This window comes from Thermobia domestica, chromosome 2 (assembly GCF_964235325.1).
Source record: "Thermobia domestica chromosome 2, izTheDome1.hap1.1, whole genome shotgun sequence".
Classification (NCBI taxonomy): Eukaryota; Metazoa; Arthropoda; class Insecta; order Zygentoma; family Lepismatidae; genus Thermobia; species Thermobia domestica.
The window spans coordinates 258,414,605-258,434,300 of NC_137455.1; the positions used below are offsets into that span (position 1 = coordinate 258,414,605).

The 19,696-nt window shown below is 32.7% G+C and overlaps 1 protein-coding gene across 3 annotated transcripts in view; it reads left to right on the forward strand.

Moving 5' to 3' along the window:
* Positions 1 to 19,696, forward strand: part of Nckx30C (solute carrier family 24 member Nckx30C) — a 524,219-nt gene that overhangs the window by 487,225 nt on the left and 17,298 nt on the right. For all 3 annotated transcript variants that reach the window (XM_081748623.1, XM_081748624.1, XM_081748625.1), the window contains 2 exons: positions 4,816 to 4,957; positions 16,223 to 16,338. In XM_081748623.1, the coding sequence (XP_081604749.1) occupies positions 4,816 to 4,957; positions 16,223 to 16,338 (258 nt within the window). The remainder of the gene's footprint in view (positions 1 to 4,815; positions 4,958 to 16,222; positions 16,339 to 19,696) is intronic.

Genomic DNA, 19,696 nt, shown 5'->3' on the forward strand with positions numbered 1-19,696 from the left:
TCTGTAATAAATACAGGTACCAGAATATTGCAAAACTTATAACTCATCCTTTAGTTTAGCTTGATATTCATGAAACAGCGCCTCAACAACTACAGTAGACTGAATTGCTGCATTGTCATCTTGGGAAATTGTACCATTAGTCAGAAGCATCATGATTATAGGACGCACGTGGTCACCTGAAATATCAGATAATCACTAGAAGTAATTTCTCCTGTGAGCGTAATCATAGGATCTACGAAATAGCAGAAAATTGTAGTCTACAATATCACAGAGCAACAGCCATGTTTCATGGTAGGAAGAAGACAGTTGGGAGCATAAGCTTCTTTGGGCGCCTGACATATCTGTTGTTCAAAATAAGATGAAATATGGCCCATCAGACCATATTAAGCATTTTCTATTATCAGTGGTCCATCTTTAACGTTCTCGACACCATTTTGTTTAGGATAAAGTGTTGGTGGTTATCAACAGTTTAAAACTTGCAACCCAACCACGGATATTCAGATTATGCAACTGACGTCGGTTCTGTGATATGTTACAGGTACTGATTGAGTTTCCCAGTCACATTTGCTTCATGCATTCTATGGTTCGTGCTGACAATCGTCTTCAATACTCGGTGATCCCTGTCACTGAGACTCCATTCACCATTGTTCTTCACCAATGTTGTTTTGTTATTAGTTTTGTAAGCCATCTTCATTTTGGACTCTTCCTCGCGATGCACCCAACACACTGGATCCCTCAGATGCACTTACGCCAATTAACTGTGCACCAATAATTTGGCATCTGTAAAACTCAGTGTTCTCCATTTTACATCCCCACTATCTGCCCGCTTCAACACTTTCCTCCATTCTATCCTGCCTGATCTACTACAGACAATCACCTAACACACCAAAGTAACAATGGCCAGGAGGTACACACGCACCCTCAATATTAACTATTACACACATCTTACGTGTTGCAAGCTACATATATTTTCATTATACGAAGTAATATTAGAAAGTTTCACTTCTGATGTCTTAGTTCTAATAGAAAAGAGTACGGAAATAATGCTTGTAACAATATTTGTAAATGACTAATTGGTCTCATTGGTCATGACTCGTAAGCACTTACTCAATACAAGCTCAACATAATTACTAATCGAAAAAAAAATGAATATTTAGTTGAAATTTTATATATATATATATAAGGTAAATTTTTATACAAAGCTGTAATATCCATATCTATAGAAGAAATCTTTGGAAAATCTAAATACATTTTTATTATCTTTGTTCCTGATGTTCATTTTCGAAATAGATACTTCTTTTCGAGTTTTATTTTAAAAGAATATAACATAATATTATTGGTACCGTGTGGTGCATGTGAAAAGGGCATGAAGTTATTGTGATCGCCATACTATTCCTCAAAATTCTTTGATTAAGTCTCAGTAAAGTGAGACGGAAAGAAACTGAAAGCCCAAATTTCAATTCAGAAAGGTTAAAATTAAAAGTTTGTTAAGTACCTATAGCAGGACCAACAAGAGATGGTCTCTGACGTTTCTTACCACATGCAGCTCCTACTTTGGTACTAGTGTCACCAACCACAGTCAGTTTGTCTTACACCATTAATTAAATTGCCATTAGAGATGCACCGACAAAAGCTTTGACACGTGAGTAGTGGCAACGTCACTACGAGCTGTCAGAGACCTTTTCTTGCTGGCTCCCATATAAACAACACAGTAAAATGACAAGAATGGCAAATAGTCCAAGTCAGCTTCAATTAATACTTTTCTTTAAAGGCGTTAGAACGAACTAAAGAATATGAACAATAATGCAGAGAGTATAGCTATGAAAAAGCCGGAAAATTAGAATTAAAATAGAATATATGAAGAAATATACAGAATTGATTTGGACAAATAAGAAAAAAGTCAAAGTAAAGAAAGAAAGAAAAGAAAAGAAATCGTCTCTCGAGATATAAACTGTCAAAAAAAAAAAATAGTTTTAGCTTTTTGCTGATTAAAGCACTTCGTTCATCTGCCCCATAAATTTATACGCCAGACAACCAAAATAAAGAAAGTAAGGAATACAGTAGGTATTTGCAGAAAATATACTTAAGTGATAGCTTTCTAATGCATCATATAAATTGAATATAAAATTAATGATTTGTATGCTGATTTGTTTGCTGATTCTAGCTTTGAATATAATCCATAATTATAAACAAAATTCTAAAGCCTGGTCAAGCCAAAATCTTATGTTAGTAACTTGTATTAAAATTTCGGCCTACATATATTACCTTCATTATGCACACTATAAATGGTTAGAGTTTGGGTTCTTACTCAAAATTAATGAGTATAAATACAAAATATTCAAATAGCTTAAAGCATATCAGGAGGATTTAATCCTTAACGAATTTTGATGTAATTTTTTGCTGACTTGGCTAACTTGCTGTTTTCGTAATTGTATTGTTTACATAGTGAGTCCCAAACACGTTAGTGCATGACGCTTACACGTTATCATTCTAATAAAAAAAAATACTAGCCTGCTCTATTTGCTTTAGATTTGAAACAATTCTCAAAATCTCAATTCATAAATTTCTGAAAACAAGTACACTTAATTTCTTTAAACAAAACACATTTGGATTTTATGTACCATAATGAAACTGTATGCAAACATCACTTCATCTCTGTTTCATTAGAAAAATTGTACCTTTTTCTCTCGTCGTTTTTTTCTTCACTCCCTTAGGTTATTTTGTTTCATAACTACGCTAGATATGTCAGAAAAATATACCGTGAACAAAAACAATGCCTTAAAATTACTGGTATTAAACCTTGTGGTCAGTAGCAGTTTCACACCACATTGCTTCTTCATATTAGCACTTTTTTCTCTCTCTTTCACTCTTCTCTTTCGTCGTGTTCAGGTCTTTTATAAGTTCTACATTGCACCATTTGAGATGAAATATGTGAGGTTAGGAATGGAAAGCGACTGGCATCATGAGTTTTCTACCATTCAGCGGGAAATAGCTGTTCTATGGAAACGAAAGAAGCCTCACCATTATCATGTAAAGAAGAAAAATGACTCGTTTAAGGTCGGATTCCTATTTTCATATGTAGATACGAAGTTGTATAGGTAAAAAAAAAAAAAGTTATATAACTGTCGTGTTCCCTGTCTACTTCTCTGTTGTTATGAGTTATAGTACAAAAGACGGAAAAGCCAAATTTAATGCAAGTCAATTTTAAGAATTGAGGAAAATGTCCGAATATTACATACGTTGGAAATATGAAAGTTGAGTGACGAAATGTAGAATGGATACTTATTATTATTTGAAAGACGTAATATGAAATGTGTATATATATACATGTGTATACATATACATGTATATATATATATATATATATATATATATATATATATATATATATATATATATATATATATATATATATATATATATGTATATATATATATATATGTGTGTGTGTGTGTGTGTGTCTAAATGTAAAATACAAAACCACTGTTTTAAAGATACGTTGTTGTATTGAGTATATAGGATAAATTACATGTTTGTAGATTACCTGTAAAAAAAATTTAAAGTTACACCTTTTATTTGACCTGTCAAACCTTTTCATTGACTATATAGACAATATAAAGGAAATGAAAAAGGAGGAAAAATAAGTTGAGTAATGTCAGTTTCACGACCCACGTATGATGTGACAAGGAAATACGAATTGTCAGATCAATTACGGAAAAGATATTTCACGAGACTAGAGAGAAAATCATGATTAGGTTAAAAAGAAGATATAAAAGATCCTTCGGTTAAACCTTTTTAATTTTCCTTGCAATATCACCTAAAGTCTATACACAATTTTAGGCTTTCATAAACTTCTACTCTTTGTAAAATTCTGTACATTCAATAACTTCAAATTAATATACAACTTCAAATTAATATTAATATATATCTTCTACAGTAATAACTACCTAATATTATTTCTTCAAAACCTACATGAATTGTTTGCACCGACTAACTGTTGAACTCCGTATTAACTCAGTATGTACTCAATTATCAAATTATTTTTCACATCGAAACAGGGGTTAAAGTGCGGGGGAATGCATCTATGGCGTCCCACCGCTTTCTAAAAAAATACAATGGGCAAAGATAGGCACGGGCAGTGGCGTAGGGAAGGGGGGCTGGAGGGGCCGCCCTCCTCAAAGAGGTCCGACAATATACTTTGGTACTTTGATGTTTGCAATTTATTATATATTTTTATGTTTATATATTTTTTTGTTTGTAATTTTTCTATATGTGCCTATAACAGAACTTTCCCCCCCCCTCAAACACACATCCTGGCTACGCTACTGGGCACGGGGGACGGCTTGACGTCATGCGTCCCCCTACCTTTTCAGATCCACTTTTACCCCTGCCTTGAAAGTACCATTTAACAATAACTTTCTCCATTTTCAAGTTTGTTAATTTATTTTTGCTTCAAATGGTAACTTCCTATAGCCTCCATTCTTCTCTGCGATTCCCGGTGAGAAATCATAAACGCATTTCGATGGTTAAACATTAGGTTCAAGTCTTAGTCTCATTGCTGAAAAGCGACGCTAAACTAGCCACTAACTAACCCGTCAGATTATTCGTGTTGAATTGTACAAAAACAATAAATACAGTAACAATAAAATATCAAACAACTCTCTGTATTATACAATGCTAAAAAAAATAATAGAAACTTGCCAATATACTTTCAAAATATATTATGTGGAAATATAAGACAAACACAATATTCTCATTATCTTTCTACTTGAATAACTATTTTGTTAATATGATCTTTTCTGATTCGCTTTCTAGGCGCCGGCGTTGGACGAAGACACCAACGAACCGTTGGATATGTCGTGGCCAGACACTACGAGGAAACGGATTACCTATGTCCTTGTAGCTCCAATTATTGTTCCCCTTTGGCTCACATTGCCAGATACTAGGACACCCAGAGGTAAGAGTACAATTTCTATTTTATTCATCGCTACAGTCAAACACTATGGACTGTAGGAGAGGGAGAAAAAGAAGATGAAAATTCAAACAGAACAGAGACAACTTCAAAACTTACTAATCATCTTATCTACTTTCGACTGATTCCTGTAGACTTCTTAGCCACCTAGCTTTCGATTTTCTTTCCCTCTCTCTTGGAGCGAGCCTGTTGGCAGGTCACTTGCTGCAACTGAGAAGCTTCCATGCACCACTGTCTTCCGCTAACCTCTTCGTCTTTACGTACGATTTTTATGTTTTGATATCGTCCATTAATTGTCGTCTCCTTCGCCCCTCCCTCTCCTTCCTGCCACCATACCATCTCGCACGTCCCTCATGATACAGTTCCTTCTTAGCCAATGTTCAACTAGTTTCTCTTCCTCTTCTTAATAATATCTAAAATTGTTCTTTTCCGTCAGCCATTTCTAACACCCTCTCATTCATTTTCCGCTTGACCCAGCTAATTCTCTCCATTCTTTTCCACGCCCACATTTCGAAAGCTTCCAGTCATGTTTCTGACCCATACAGTACAATGCTCATACATGAAGCATTTTATGAGTCTTTTTCTCAACTCTTTATTCAAAGCCTCACAAAATAGGTTTTTCTTCCTCCTAAAGGCTTCTTTCGTCATTGCTATCGCTGCTTTTATTTCACGTTCACATTTCATATCATACCTTAATTATAGTATACTGCACTAAATTAATTATTTTTTTTTGTTAGAACTACAGAATAAGTTCGAAATAATTACAATATTTTACAAGTGTTATCCTGAGAATTTGAATATTCCAATGACTGTGAATTTGCTTAGGCAAATACCAGCCTGTGAGAAGGAATCCTATAGAATGAGCATACTCCATTTCTATCTACAAAAGTTTGACCACAAGTTAAAGATTAATATACACAAGAACTTTTCGAAGCATTCGTAATCTCTCTTACAATAAATTACAACATTTAAAACAAATACATAATTAAGTGTTTGTACATGGCCCACAAAAACCAAATCCACTCATATCATTTCATTTATTATAGTTTTCTTTTCATTAACAATAATCTAAATAAGATACAGAAAATATGTTTTTATCTAACCATTGTTTTCTTTTTTTCTTTTTCATTAAATTACTCATTTCGTAATTATAAATTAAACTTTAAAGGCTGTCAATATCATCTGAAATATAACTGCCACAAAAGATATGCTGTTAATTTGCTAATTTGAGAATAGCAGTCTCACATTTTTAACAATAAATTACTCGAGAGTGCAACAAAATATCTGACAAGTTTTCTAACATCCCGGAGATTCAACTTGATACTCCCTTATATTCTCTATGTGTTATGTTATAAATTTAAGTACCACAAAAGGTGAAACGCTTAATCTTAACCTAAACTGTACTTAATATACATATCACAACTTATTTATAATAATTTCTCTCTCTAATAAAAAATCTAAATACAACTTACATAAGAATATAAATTGAGAACAATTTCAATCTCAAAACAACGACGGTGACAACATTTTTACTAACTCATTTCTTCTTTTTCTTATATTTGGTTTCTGCCAAATTCACGAAACATTTTCTTCGCAATATGTCATTTTCCATCTACAACAACATTCTTCTACTCTTTTCTTAAACTAACTCTTTTACAATTGTACTTTCATTTGGAGCTAGTGTTCATCATATACTTCTTTCTTTTCGAGTAAATTGAAATCGGCTTCCTTCTTCTTTAGAGTCAGCACTCTTCAGTTAACGTCCTTCCTCTTTTTGAAGCCTGCACTCTGCAGTCGACTTCCTTCTTCTGTGAAGCCTATCCTCTGCAGTTGGCGTCTCGTCTTCTTTGGAGCCTGCACTCTGCAGTCGAATTTCCTTCTTATGTGGAGCATGGAGCCTGCACTCTGCAGTGAGCTTTCATTCTCCTGTAGAACTGTACTTTGCAGTCGACTTCCTTTCTTCTTTGGAACCTGCACTTTTCAGTCTACTTCCCTTCTTCTGTGGAACCTCTACTCTGCAAGTAGCTTCCATTCTTCTTTGGGGATTGGTTCCATTCGTGTCCATATCTTTGGATTCACTTTCAGCTTCCCTTCTTATGTGGAGTCTGGATACTTCATTCTCCCCCATTCTTTGGAAATTGATGTGGGTTCTAAGATTCTCGTCACCAGTTGTTGTTATGTTATAATTTAAAGTACCACAAGGGGCGGAACGTTTAATCTTCAAGGGTACCGTACATTAATACACATATCACAACATATTTACAATAATTTATCTCTCTAATTCAAAAACTAAATACACCTTAAGTAAGAATATAAATTGAGAACAATTTCAACTGAAAACATAACGACGGTGACAACATTATTAACTAACTCATTTCTTCTTTCTCCTCTACTTGGTTGATGCCAAATTCACAAAACATTTTCTGTGCGACATGCCGATTTCCATCTTCAATACCCAACACCAAAATCTTTGTAAAATTCCTTATATTAATAATGACGATGTTTAGATCAGATACATGCAAAACAAAACTATTGTTATTATTATTGCTTATTTGTTATTTATTATCAAATATTGAAGTATGATAGACATCTCAATTAAATAAAAATATTAGTGGAAATGATTTCAGAAAACTGTCTTTGTCATATCTAGCTGATTCGAACAAATCTTGACGACAATCCTATTACTTGGTTTCCACATCACGTACAAAACAAAGAGTTCTGAAGTAGTTATCAACTGGTTTGTATAATTCCGTCGTTATGAAGAATTTGCTGTCCGTTAGTATTAAGACTCAAAATAAAAAATCAGATGCAACGATAAAATTGATAAGTGAAAAGCTCTGAGTATGAAAAGAATGCAAATAGAGTGGAAAACGTTATAAGAAATAACAGTCATTCCTCTACGAAATATATATATCTTCAGAGCAGAAGAATAAACACATTTTTTTCTCAACCATGTTAAAAGTTCCGTAAACTTCCATTGCGCTATAGTCCTCAAATAAACTTGTGCTGAAATCAAAGATAAGTTGGCTCTTCCCCCTTTCTCCTCTTGACGTTAATTTCTCTTGTTGCTCCAGAAGAAGGTTGATTTCTTCCCTTGAAGAATCAGAAGAGCAAATCAGATAACACTTGCTTTTTGACTTGCGAAGTATGGCTTAATTGTTATTACTGGCGTTCAAATGGAAAATTAATGTACAAGGGCCAAGGATTTTAATAAAGTCGTAGTAGTCATTACACAATTACCCTATAGTAGAATCCACTGCTGGGAGTAATGTAGTTCACATAAAATTAAACTGTATATGTATTGTGTAATGTTCATCTCAAGGACAAAGTGATTCTCTCACTACATTACCACATATTCGTTAATAATTTTTATAGTAATGAAGATGTATTGAATTTTGAACTGGAGTAGTGAGCAAAGAAATGGAAGCGTTATTAGTGTAGCAGTATCTTAGGCGTGGTGTAATGGAAGTGGAGGAGCTAGTGCGCCAGAACCCTCTCAGTACTTGCCCAAAGCAACATCTTCGCAGTTGCTGATATGAAAACAAGTTCAAAACAATTGTCAGGCAATAACTTATGCAGAATTAAACGACGTATATTTGTGTATGTATAATAGTGTATGTTAGATAATTTATACACGGCACTATAACTGGGCATTAAGTCTGTTGTGAAATAAATAAATAAATAAAATGTGGCAGACTTTTTTATGAATAAATTGGGTAATAAAGGAATTATTCATTAGATGTTCCCAGCAAGCTGAAACAACATACCGTATTTCCATGCTACCAAGCTGAAATTGAGTTATTTTAAAATAGAATAAGTTTAAAAGAGCTTTAGCCTCTTCGGCCCACCAGATTTAATTGCTCTATTTTCTCTTAAGATACTGTCTACTGAATTACTGAAACAAACCACTATCCAAAACAAAACACAAAATGCCGCTGCATTGTCTAATGTTATCTATGAAATTCAGGTAATTCCTAATGATCATGATCTTCCAAAATGTGGTGAGTCTTGTTTAACTGTGCCTTGGCGCCAATAGTAGCATCATCAATGTATGTTATAATGGCATTTTTTTCTCACACACTTAAGTAATTCCAGTTCAAATTTTATTACTATTGAAGTTACTTTAAAAATGCCGAGTTAAGTAGCGAGTGGAAATCTTTGTATTAGAAATCCAGTTGAAAAAATTATTCATTGCGTTTGAAATCTTCCAAGACAAATCCAAGGATTGGAATACCTATAAATAGAAAATAATTTGACAGTCTATTCATATTTTGTCAATTGAACAATTTTCAGTCTTGAGTAACAAAATAATCTATGTAGGGTAATTGTATCAGTTTTATCTTTGTTTGAACAATTATATGTATAAACTACTAACATAATAAAGCCTCACCTCATTACATCTTCTGTATATGAGTAAATACAATTTCTTCGACTATAAAATGTTAACCGAAGAAAGGAAGAGATTGTTTGGAAAGTTTTGGGAAGAGGTGGGCGGAAGACGAACAATGAAGATTTTAGAACTGCACGATAAAAAATTGCATTATTCAGATTATTGATCTGCTATGAAATTGGTGGTTAGATGTTCAGTGCTTCCAACTTCTGTGCTTATTTTATTCTCTAAATTGTATTTATAATCCTGATTTAAGAACCACAAAATCTCCAAAACAATCTTTCTCTAACTCTGTAACCAAGATTGACGATTTTTAGCAAATATATTGGAGAATGCCTTAGAAATAATGGAAAGGGGTTTTTACATCCTATTGTCATAAGTAATGAAAACTGAGTCTGCTATAAAACTCACACACAACTAACACAGCAAATTAGGTCTTGTTAAATACCCATCCTTCACCACCCTTGAATTTCTTCGTTGTAATTCACACTGTGAAGCTCACAGATATTTTGATGTCCAACGCGGGATTCAGATATGGCGTCATCTTCCTTAAGATAAATTTTGAATTCCTTTTCTATGATTTTTCTATTAGTAAGTCTTGCAAAATTTATAATGAGACAGTTCCTGGGAAAAGCTTATTAATAAATGCTTATAATTGCATACTATGTTACATTTCTAAATTTATTATTTCTATTTCTAGAAAAATATTAATATTTAATACAATTTTTCTTACGCCACACTTTCCGGGAAATATCCAAAAATTACACAAATACCTTAACATGAATGTTTCTAAACCTAAATCGAAAACAAACCAAACAAACAAAACAGAAATAAATACTCGTAGTACACTACTTACAGCAGTAAACAAATAAGATGCCGCTTTAAAAAAAAATCCCTCGAAATAAAAAAATACGAACTATTAATTGTAACAATAAATGAATTGTTCTAAAATGTTTCAAATTTTACTCGGCGGTTCTCATCTTGTGTACTGCCCTAAACACAAATCCCTTGTCTCTTCCTTATCCTACATGTAGAAGTAAATGTGATGTTGGAAGCATATTAAATATGTATAGTTATTATCGTCACTTGTTCCAATATTCATGAATATTTGCTCCTTAGATTAAAAGTTATTCCTGTATACATCTTAACTATAGTGACATCGTAGACATATTAAAATGTTGTAGATAAATCTTCATCACAAACCATTCAGTAGTTCTTTCTATTGGATTTAAATTATGTTGATTTCACTTTTTAACTAGCACATGCAAAGAAAGATTAAATCCATAGCTTAAAGTTAGGGATTCAGGATCGTTTTCAATATATTTGCTTTCACAAATGACAAGCAAAGTATAAGGGTCTTTCAAGTTTGATATTTTCAGACTATTTGAACAAAAGTTCAAAATATCTTGAAAATTTTATGAAAAAAAAAAAATAATAATAAATTTAATCTGAGTACGGTAACAAATCTACGAACTACTTTACTAATGAATATACGAAAGAAAATAAATAAGAGAAAGCAAAAGAAATGAGAATTCAAGAGTGCTATTTTATCTTTCTTTTATCTGTGAAGAAGCATTTGAAGTCACAAACTTTCAAGAAAATTTGCTGAACGAGTTCCAAAATTAAAAGTAAAATATATCTTTACGTGCTCAAGATAAAAGTGGTCTCTATTCATTTTATAGTTAATACCGGTATCAGCATAAAATATGTAAGACTATTTCAAACTCAATTCAAATTTCATTCAACTAGCATTTTAAAAAAAAATTCTCTGAAATATGTATAGACTTTTAAATAAATATCAAAATGCCTTCATATTTTCAATGTATTTGTATTTCTTATATGATCAATGTTGATATTTGTAGTGGGCTATAGAGTTAAAACATTTTTACTATGTTGTGTAAATGGTTTAATATTTAGTTAAAGATCATGAAATTCCAAAGACTAAAGAACGACGAAACTATCTGCAAGAGATAACTAGCTTTATTCGAATAGAAACAAGTAGTTATATATTGCCTGTTAACTCTTGCAAGTAATTAAGTCGTTCTTTACACTACATTTAAAGTACGTTCATTTGTCTTTACAGGTAAATATACAGATACTTATCAAAATAATGGAGACATCTTAACAAAATACAACGTTTAATATGGTGTTGACTCAACTGTAGCTCGTAGAATAGCTTGTTTTCTCTCGGTATTACGGCATATAAACTCATTAATCCTTTTTAAAGTAGTTCTTCATGCACTCCAGCGGTTAGTTGTATCAGTAATGATGGAGCATACATCTCTACCGGACTCGCTGCTCTAAAGCTAATTTGGTACAGGTGTTCAATAATGTTCAAGTCAAGGGATTGGGTGTGCCAGAGCAGTGTTGACTCAAATAACGTCCGAATAGAAAATTTCTTGTGTATTGGAGGACTTTTAGGAACAAACTTAGTAACACAGGATGGACCTGGTCACCTAAAATGTCCACTTAATCACGTAATTCATCATTTGGAATTGGTAATTCAAGCAATAGAATACCATTAATTAGCAGAAAACATCAACACAGAGCCATGCTTCACGGTAGGAAATAAATAGCCAGGAACACACGCCTCTTTAGACGTCCGCTATAAGTAAAATACGGCCTGTTATTAGAAGCAAGAAGAAAGGTGGCTCAATTTACCATATTTTTGTTTCCGAATCATCGGTGATCCATGTTACATTTACTTGGCACGATTTTGTTTGCGCTACAACGTTGGCGGTGGTGATCAGAGGTTTCGAAAAAAGCAAAAAAGCCTTTCACCTAGCTCTGGTTTCTATCCACTGCTCCTCTGGTCTGATGACGTCTTGGCACCAATTCTGTATGCCTTCGTAACCTTGGATACTGTTGCTCTTGGCACATCTAACACAGTTTTGGATAAACTTAATTCAACTAACCATTCATCCATAATTTTTCCTCTTTGAAAATCGAAGAGGTCTCCCATTTTGCACCAACAACGCCTGGCAAATTGCACACATAAATTTGTACCACATTGCCGCGCGTACTATTTATTATTATCCAATAGCGCACTAACGGAAGTCAGTCACAGTATAGGAAGATTCAGTATTACTACAAAGATTACATGTTGTGGTTAGTGGATGTTCCCACTATTTTCACAACTATTTATCTATGTATCCATAAATATAACAACAGAAAACTGCAAGATACGGTAAAAGATATAAATTTGAAAAGCAAAAAGTTCGAGCTGAAATTTAATATGAGAACGACGAAAGCAATGTTCAAGAACTTCACAAGGACCATCAAGGATTGAAGTTGAAAAGAAGGAATTAGAAGAACTGAATATCTATATCTATTTAGGGTAAAATGTATTCATGGATGGCAACATTGAAGAATAAATTAACAAGCTAAGCGTGAGCGCATTCGAAAGGAATAGCTTTGCTTTGGATAGTAAATGAAAAGTAAAATGCTAATGTATCTAAAGTGTAAAATTTTTATTAATGTATTCGGTCTGTTTTAATATATGGATCGAAGTCATGGACACTAACAAAATCAGATATTCACAGTCTGTCAACTGCACAACGAAGTATGGAGAGGTGTATGCGAGGAATCACCCGCGAAGACGGAAAAGAATCAAGTGGATCAGAAAGATGACGGGAGTGACTAATGTTATCGGAAAAATAAAAGTATCTAAGTAGAAGTGGACAGGATTTATTGCAAGAAGAAATGATTATCGATGGACATAAGAATCCTTGATTGATCAAAAATCAAGAAGAGACCTAGTAGTCTTCATATAAAATGACGTAACAAAATGAAGAAGATCTACAAAGTAACGGTGGGAAAAGAATTATCCAACTTAAATTGTTATGAAGAAGAGCTGGAGAGGCTTTCGTCCAGGTGTTGTTTGGTAATAATAAAATAAATACTTACCGGAAAATAGTGAAAACAAATAATCACACACCATTAAAGAGTAAATTATGAGATATTTCACTTAATGGTTCATCGGTAAGAAGGGGATGAAATCATTTACCAAAGACCTCCCAATACCCACACCCTATTACTAGAATTTGTCCTTGGAAAGGTTTCACAACTCACCGAAGATTTGCCAGAAACTCAGATGTAAAACTTGCTCTATATTTGATATCGATTGACCTTCCAACACCCATCATGAATTTTATATCTATCTATATCTATATCTATCTATATATCTATCTATATATATATATATATATACTTTTTATTGTTCCAGTAGATTCGATTCTTCCAACCTACGAATTGAAAACATTATTATTATCTCTATTGAAATTAATCAAACTACATTATCTCAGAGTGATGCATTCGGAGAGAGCCAGTGATTCTAATGTTCTCGTCAAGGCACTTCCGTATTTCTAGCACACAAGAAATCCACAATATGTCATTTTGATTTTCATAAATATTTCGCCCTCTATACTTTTCTTCGATATCTGATACACACATCATATCTTCACTAGCAATATTATTAGTATCATACCAAGAACTAGTCACTTTTCTATCTTTCTTTTTCGCCTCTAATTTTATGTTTAACACTGTTTCTTTCATATTAATCAGCTCCGTTTTTAATGTACATTTTCGTTCTACAGCTTTCTCTCAAATTTTCTTATATCATGTGAATATTCGTTTATACTCTGCAACAAGAGCAAAATTTTCATTACCTTCTGTCTAAATGTCATCGGCTTTTCTTTGCTATCAATTTCAAATACATGCGAACCAAGTAGACAAAGAACAATAATCCTCCTCTCTATCAGTTCTTATTCTGACTTTTACTCGTTGATCATAAACATATTTTTATGAGTTTCCTATCTCACTATCCATCCCAATCTTCTTTTAATATTTCCGTTAAATCTTTTCTAAAAGACCAAACACTGCATCGAAGTATTATTTTGTCCTTTTCTATAATACGTTTACATATCCCAAAGTGCCTTGTAATTTTTCAATTTCTAAATTAAGGTCTGTTTCTCTTGAGTTTCTTTATATCTTTGCCATATGATATTCTGTTCGATGTATTAATACGATCGTTATATCTCTACACAGTCTTTGACTACACTTCCATTTCATATATTTCTTTATAGAGTAGGACTATTCGCTACTTCTCTTCTTTGTATATATATATATATTATTAGAAGAATTGTTAATATTCTTTATTCCATTTTAGTATATCATTTGTTTTCTCATTCTTTATATTACTAAGAACTTTTACAAACTCGTCCCTCAGTATGAGGTCATTTCTTATTTTCATACAATTCCCCAATATATTATTCCATCTATTCAAAACTTCGTTCCATACACATTCGATCTTTCTTGATCTATCTTCTATCGTTATTGTTGTTCTCCCTTATTTTCTACTAATTTTCATTGGTATCACCTTTCTTACACTTTCTCATATTTTTCTATTCTTTCTAATTTTTCTATGTATTCACATCTCCTTTCGTAAAACTATTCCCTTGCTTTGTCTGTATTTCTTTGTAGTTCATTACTTTAAATAAGTCATCTTATATTTAAAATGTTAATTTACATAAAGTATTATAGTTTATACATATTTTGTGTGAATCATTATAAGATATCCCCTGTCTTGTAACCACAATAAGACTCAAATGATTATAACCTTACATGACATACTCAATATTATGTTTATATTTAAAAAATAATACAATAAATGAATAGTTACTGCTAGTTAACTACTGTGATATGGTAATGTGACCAGTTAAAAAGAAAACGAAAAAATATATATCAAGTATGAAAACTTTAAAATTGTGGGATTTGAAAGCTGTTTTCTTGAGCTTCATTGCCTTTACGCGTTCCTTTTAATTAGCAATCATGGGAACTTACTAAAAACTTATTTTAAATTTTCAATCTAGTCATGTTCTATTAATAAATACATATTCTTGTATCTCTCTTAGATAGTCATGTAAATTTGAAAACTATGATCTAACTAAACTTGAACAATTCATTATGACGAGGTTAATAAGATACGAATGTTACCATTTTTTCTTGTGATTTGGAAATCAGTCAACCTAAACAGTGATTCAGATACGAAAAACTCTTTCGATTGTAAATTTTATGCATTGATTCTAGTTTGATGGAAAACTCGTACTGTGTCAGAAAATTTCAAGAGGAAAATTCGAGAGGAGAGATTTTACAAAAATAACTCAAAATGTTGAAAACTTTTTCTTTTAAAGAAGTTTATAGATACTTGGACATTATTAAAAAGTTCTATATGTTTTCCTTTCTTTCTTTCTTTATTAAAGTAAAAAATAAAAATAAAATAGGAATTAACTTTCTTTCCAGTAGAAGTGTGAAAGTAAGTGAATGAGTGATGTTCAAAATATTACGTAGGTTTCTTTTGAGCACGGCTATATTATTTCAACTAACGACTTGGTATCAATCTAGAAGATGGACAGAAGTAGATGTCTGACGATGAGTTCATTACAGTCATCTCTTACATATTAACCATAATAACACAAAACAGTAAAATATATTAGTTGTACGCTTAACAGGTGATACCAACTGTAAAGTTACAAATAAATTATTTTGCACGAAAAGGGAAATTTTACGAATTCAGGATAAGCTATCTTGTTAGAATTACTAGTCATTAGTTGTGACAAGCTACAGAGAGTATATTTCCATGCATTCTTTGTAATTATTTCTGTACATTATTCCCTAGTGCAAATTATGTTCGTTTCCTTCTATTTGAATGTATGATGTATGATGTCACTGATTGTTTGAGTTTTGCTCTCATTTTCTACTGGACATATCTCGATTTAAAATTGACACGGTAGAAATTTTATATTCCCTGCACGAGACTCTCACATAATGCAAACATTTTTTAATTTTTCTTTTCATCGTAGGAAAGAAATTTTTCCCCGTGACCTTTCTCGGCAGCATCATATGGATAGCTGTTTTTTCCTATCTGATGGTATGGTGGGCTAATGTTGCTGGAGATACTGCTAAAATACCCCCAGAGGTAAGGAAAAATGCTTTCAACTTATACTGTACTTTTTTTATTCATTCGCTCAGTTGCGTAACTCTCAGCCGGTGCCTTGAGCATTCAAAACCGGCGAGGTATTATCATTGCAAATGTTTCTTTATTTTTTTTCGTATCTTTTATTTCTTAAGTAAATGAAAAGGGAGAGGAAAAAAAAGGAAGGGAAGGTCTTGGACAACCACACACAGGGATTGACAAACAAACAAACAAATAAATAAAAATTGCACTGTTAGTATTTTCTTAAAATATATTATTTACAAAATTATTTGTAGTTTTTATTACTGGAAAGCTCACTGTTCAAATTACTAGCATGGCCAATTTTAATGTTCTAAGTTCCAACTACGATTTAGTATTAAGCGATATAATTTTTAGATTAGATTAAATGTATGTAAATTGTTAAGAATTAACGAAATTACCTGATAAATCATAATAACAGTAATGTAATCCAATATAGTGCCTAGATAATTAACTCAAAAGTTACTTGGCAGACATATTACCCTTAAACAGAATTTTATTATCTACTGAATTAGCACACACCATAATTTTACATTAAGTTAGTAAAGAAGTAATTATGTTGCAAATCATGAAATGCTGCGCCTACAAATTGAAGTAATATACCATAATTCGTACTATACTACAAAAGTATTTAGACCTTGAGATTAATATATTTAGTATTTCAAATAAAAATACCGCAACACATCAATGAATGTAAAAATTGAAAATGTGATATGGAATCTTTATTAAGTGACTACCACTCGTTCCATTGAAAACTTTCTCTTACCGAAATTCATCAGTATCACTAACATTACCCGTGGCTGCTTGAATTCCACTTCTGGCACATCTCAGCATTGAGCAGAAACCTACCTCAGCCTTTACCCATGCTTGCCTCGAATTTCTTTCGTTGAACTATCATCGCACTAGGCGTTAGTCTACTTCTTGCCAAACTTTGAATTTCTTCACGATGATCTCCTAGTACTCGGCTAATCCCGCCATACAGTAGGTGGTGAGTGACGATTGTTTCCACACTTCCCACGTTGATGTTTGTTTTCACACTCAAATCTCTCACACTGATGCGTCGATTACTCAGAATGAGCTACTCCACCCGACGAATGTTGGTTTCGTTGACTGCAGTAGATCGACCCGGAGTACAGGCCAAGTTGAGAACAGATTCTCTTCCTGCCTTGAATTTTGAACACCACTTCTACACTTGGTGCTGAAAAAGAATTTCTTTGCTTGTTGCGTACTTAATCTTCTGAAGATTTCAGCAGGTTTCACGCCTTCCTTCAGGAGGAACTTGATGATGCAGCGCTGCTCCATTGGGGCCGACAGATCCACACTGCCAGGCTTGTTGCTATCGTCCATCGTCGCTCTCTGAGACTCTATTTTCTCAACCTCCCGTTGTCGCAGAAAAGTGTCAGGACTGCCCTATCACAGGATGGAACATGGACTCCAACCCGCGCATAGCAACACCTTGAAAAAAAGAAATTTCAGTTATAAATTGAGCGTCCTTCGTATTAATTTATTCAATAAAGTAAGAACGACCATATAGGCAGTGCACAAACCTTAAAATAGGGTTCTTTTCCAGTATACTGTAAAAGCATTCCAACTTAAAAAAGGAACAACTACTTACTACATTATTAATGCTAGTCGTTCTTTCCAATCCTTCGGTTCGCTGCAGCTAGCGTCATCTATTGGTATCGAGCGGGCCATGCAGGTAGCGACACCTATTATCGCGATTGCTAAATATTAGGAATTAACGTTACACGCAGATTGACATGTTTTGATTTTATAATAAGGATAATAGGTGTAAGGGAATATAGTCCCGTCCTTACTCTTGCGAAGAAAGTAATGAGAAGGAAAATTTCCCCTACAATGATAATATCATCCTACCTCACATAATTATTGCTACCTATCACCTTGTTGTGTTTCATTCATTCTTTCCATGTCACTGACAAATCTTTAGTTTTTTTGGCTACTATTTAAGAGTTCAGAATAGCATGCGAGGATATTGCGATGCAGTTGCCGGATATAATTTTTCTACAGCTGGTTCTTTATTATTATTATTATTATTATTATTATTATTATTATTATTATTATTATTATTATTATTATTATTATTATTATTATTATTATTATTATTATTATATTCATTCGTCTTCTAAAAATGTTATGTTTCGTTAGACTCTTTATTAATATATTCCGTCATTTATATGTCTCTACAATAAAACTTATTTTTCTTTAGTTTATATGTAGAAAATTTTAATGTTGCTTTGTCAGAGTAGTTTTCGTAAAAAATTCGCAAATTTAAATTTTATGTAATTAAGTATATACTAATTAAGTTATTGAAACTGTTTCAATGTGAAGACGACATACAATTTAATTATAATTTTATAATATACATACAAATATTTAGTATTATCGAACGAAAATAGTCTAAGAACTCTTTCGCATTACACTTCATCAGAGAAGGGGAGAATTAATAGCACAGAAAGAAATAATATAGATATACGCAAGAACTAAAAGTTACCAGAGCACCATCATAGTGATATTCTTTTCTCTATTTTTGTTCACTTTTGGAGACTTCTACAAACAGTAATCACACAACTGAGATAAAGAGGGTAATGCACATCCAAAGTACCTTAGTGTCTAACACTATGATCATGATATGACGTATTTCGAATGAATAAGAACAATGTTACAACGGATTAAAATTTGACCTTTTTCAAAAGTCTGTATTTCGAAAACCTGCTTAGATACGAGGGGTACTACATTCGGTCGCACAGATGGTTTTCAATAGATGCCGTTTACAGTAATTTGATATCTCAAACAGTTCCGGAGATACACTAAACAATAGTAAAGTGTTTAGAACACTTCTTAAAACTGTGTAATTCCGAGAACTTGTAATTACACTTACCAAATTACACTTACCAAAAACTATTGTTGAAAATGTTATGAGAGCCAAAAGAAACAACAATTGTTTTAAAGTGTTCCCATAAATACGCCAGTTTAAGCAGTGTAGTAATCTGTACCAATGTTCTTCATATCTCCAGAATGATTTGAGATATTAAATTGCTGGAAACGGCTTTATGATTTTAAAATCTACTTAAAACCATTTTCATAGTTGGATGTGGTACTTATCTTTCTTCAAAGTAAAGTCCTTTAAAGAAAGTCAAACTTTCAATTCTTTGTAACTTTTTTTCTATTTGTTTGAAAACGTCATATAACGATCATAATATTCAACTCGAAGGAAGTTTGGATTTGCATTGTCCTGTCTGTCTCAATTGCGTTATCAGTGTTCCACAAGCCTCCATAGTTTGTTTGTTTTTCGATATTTGTG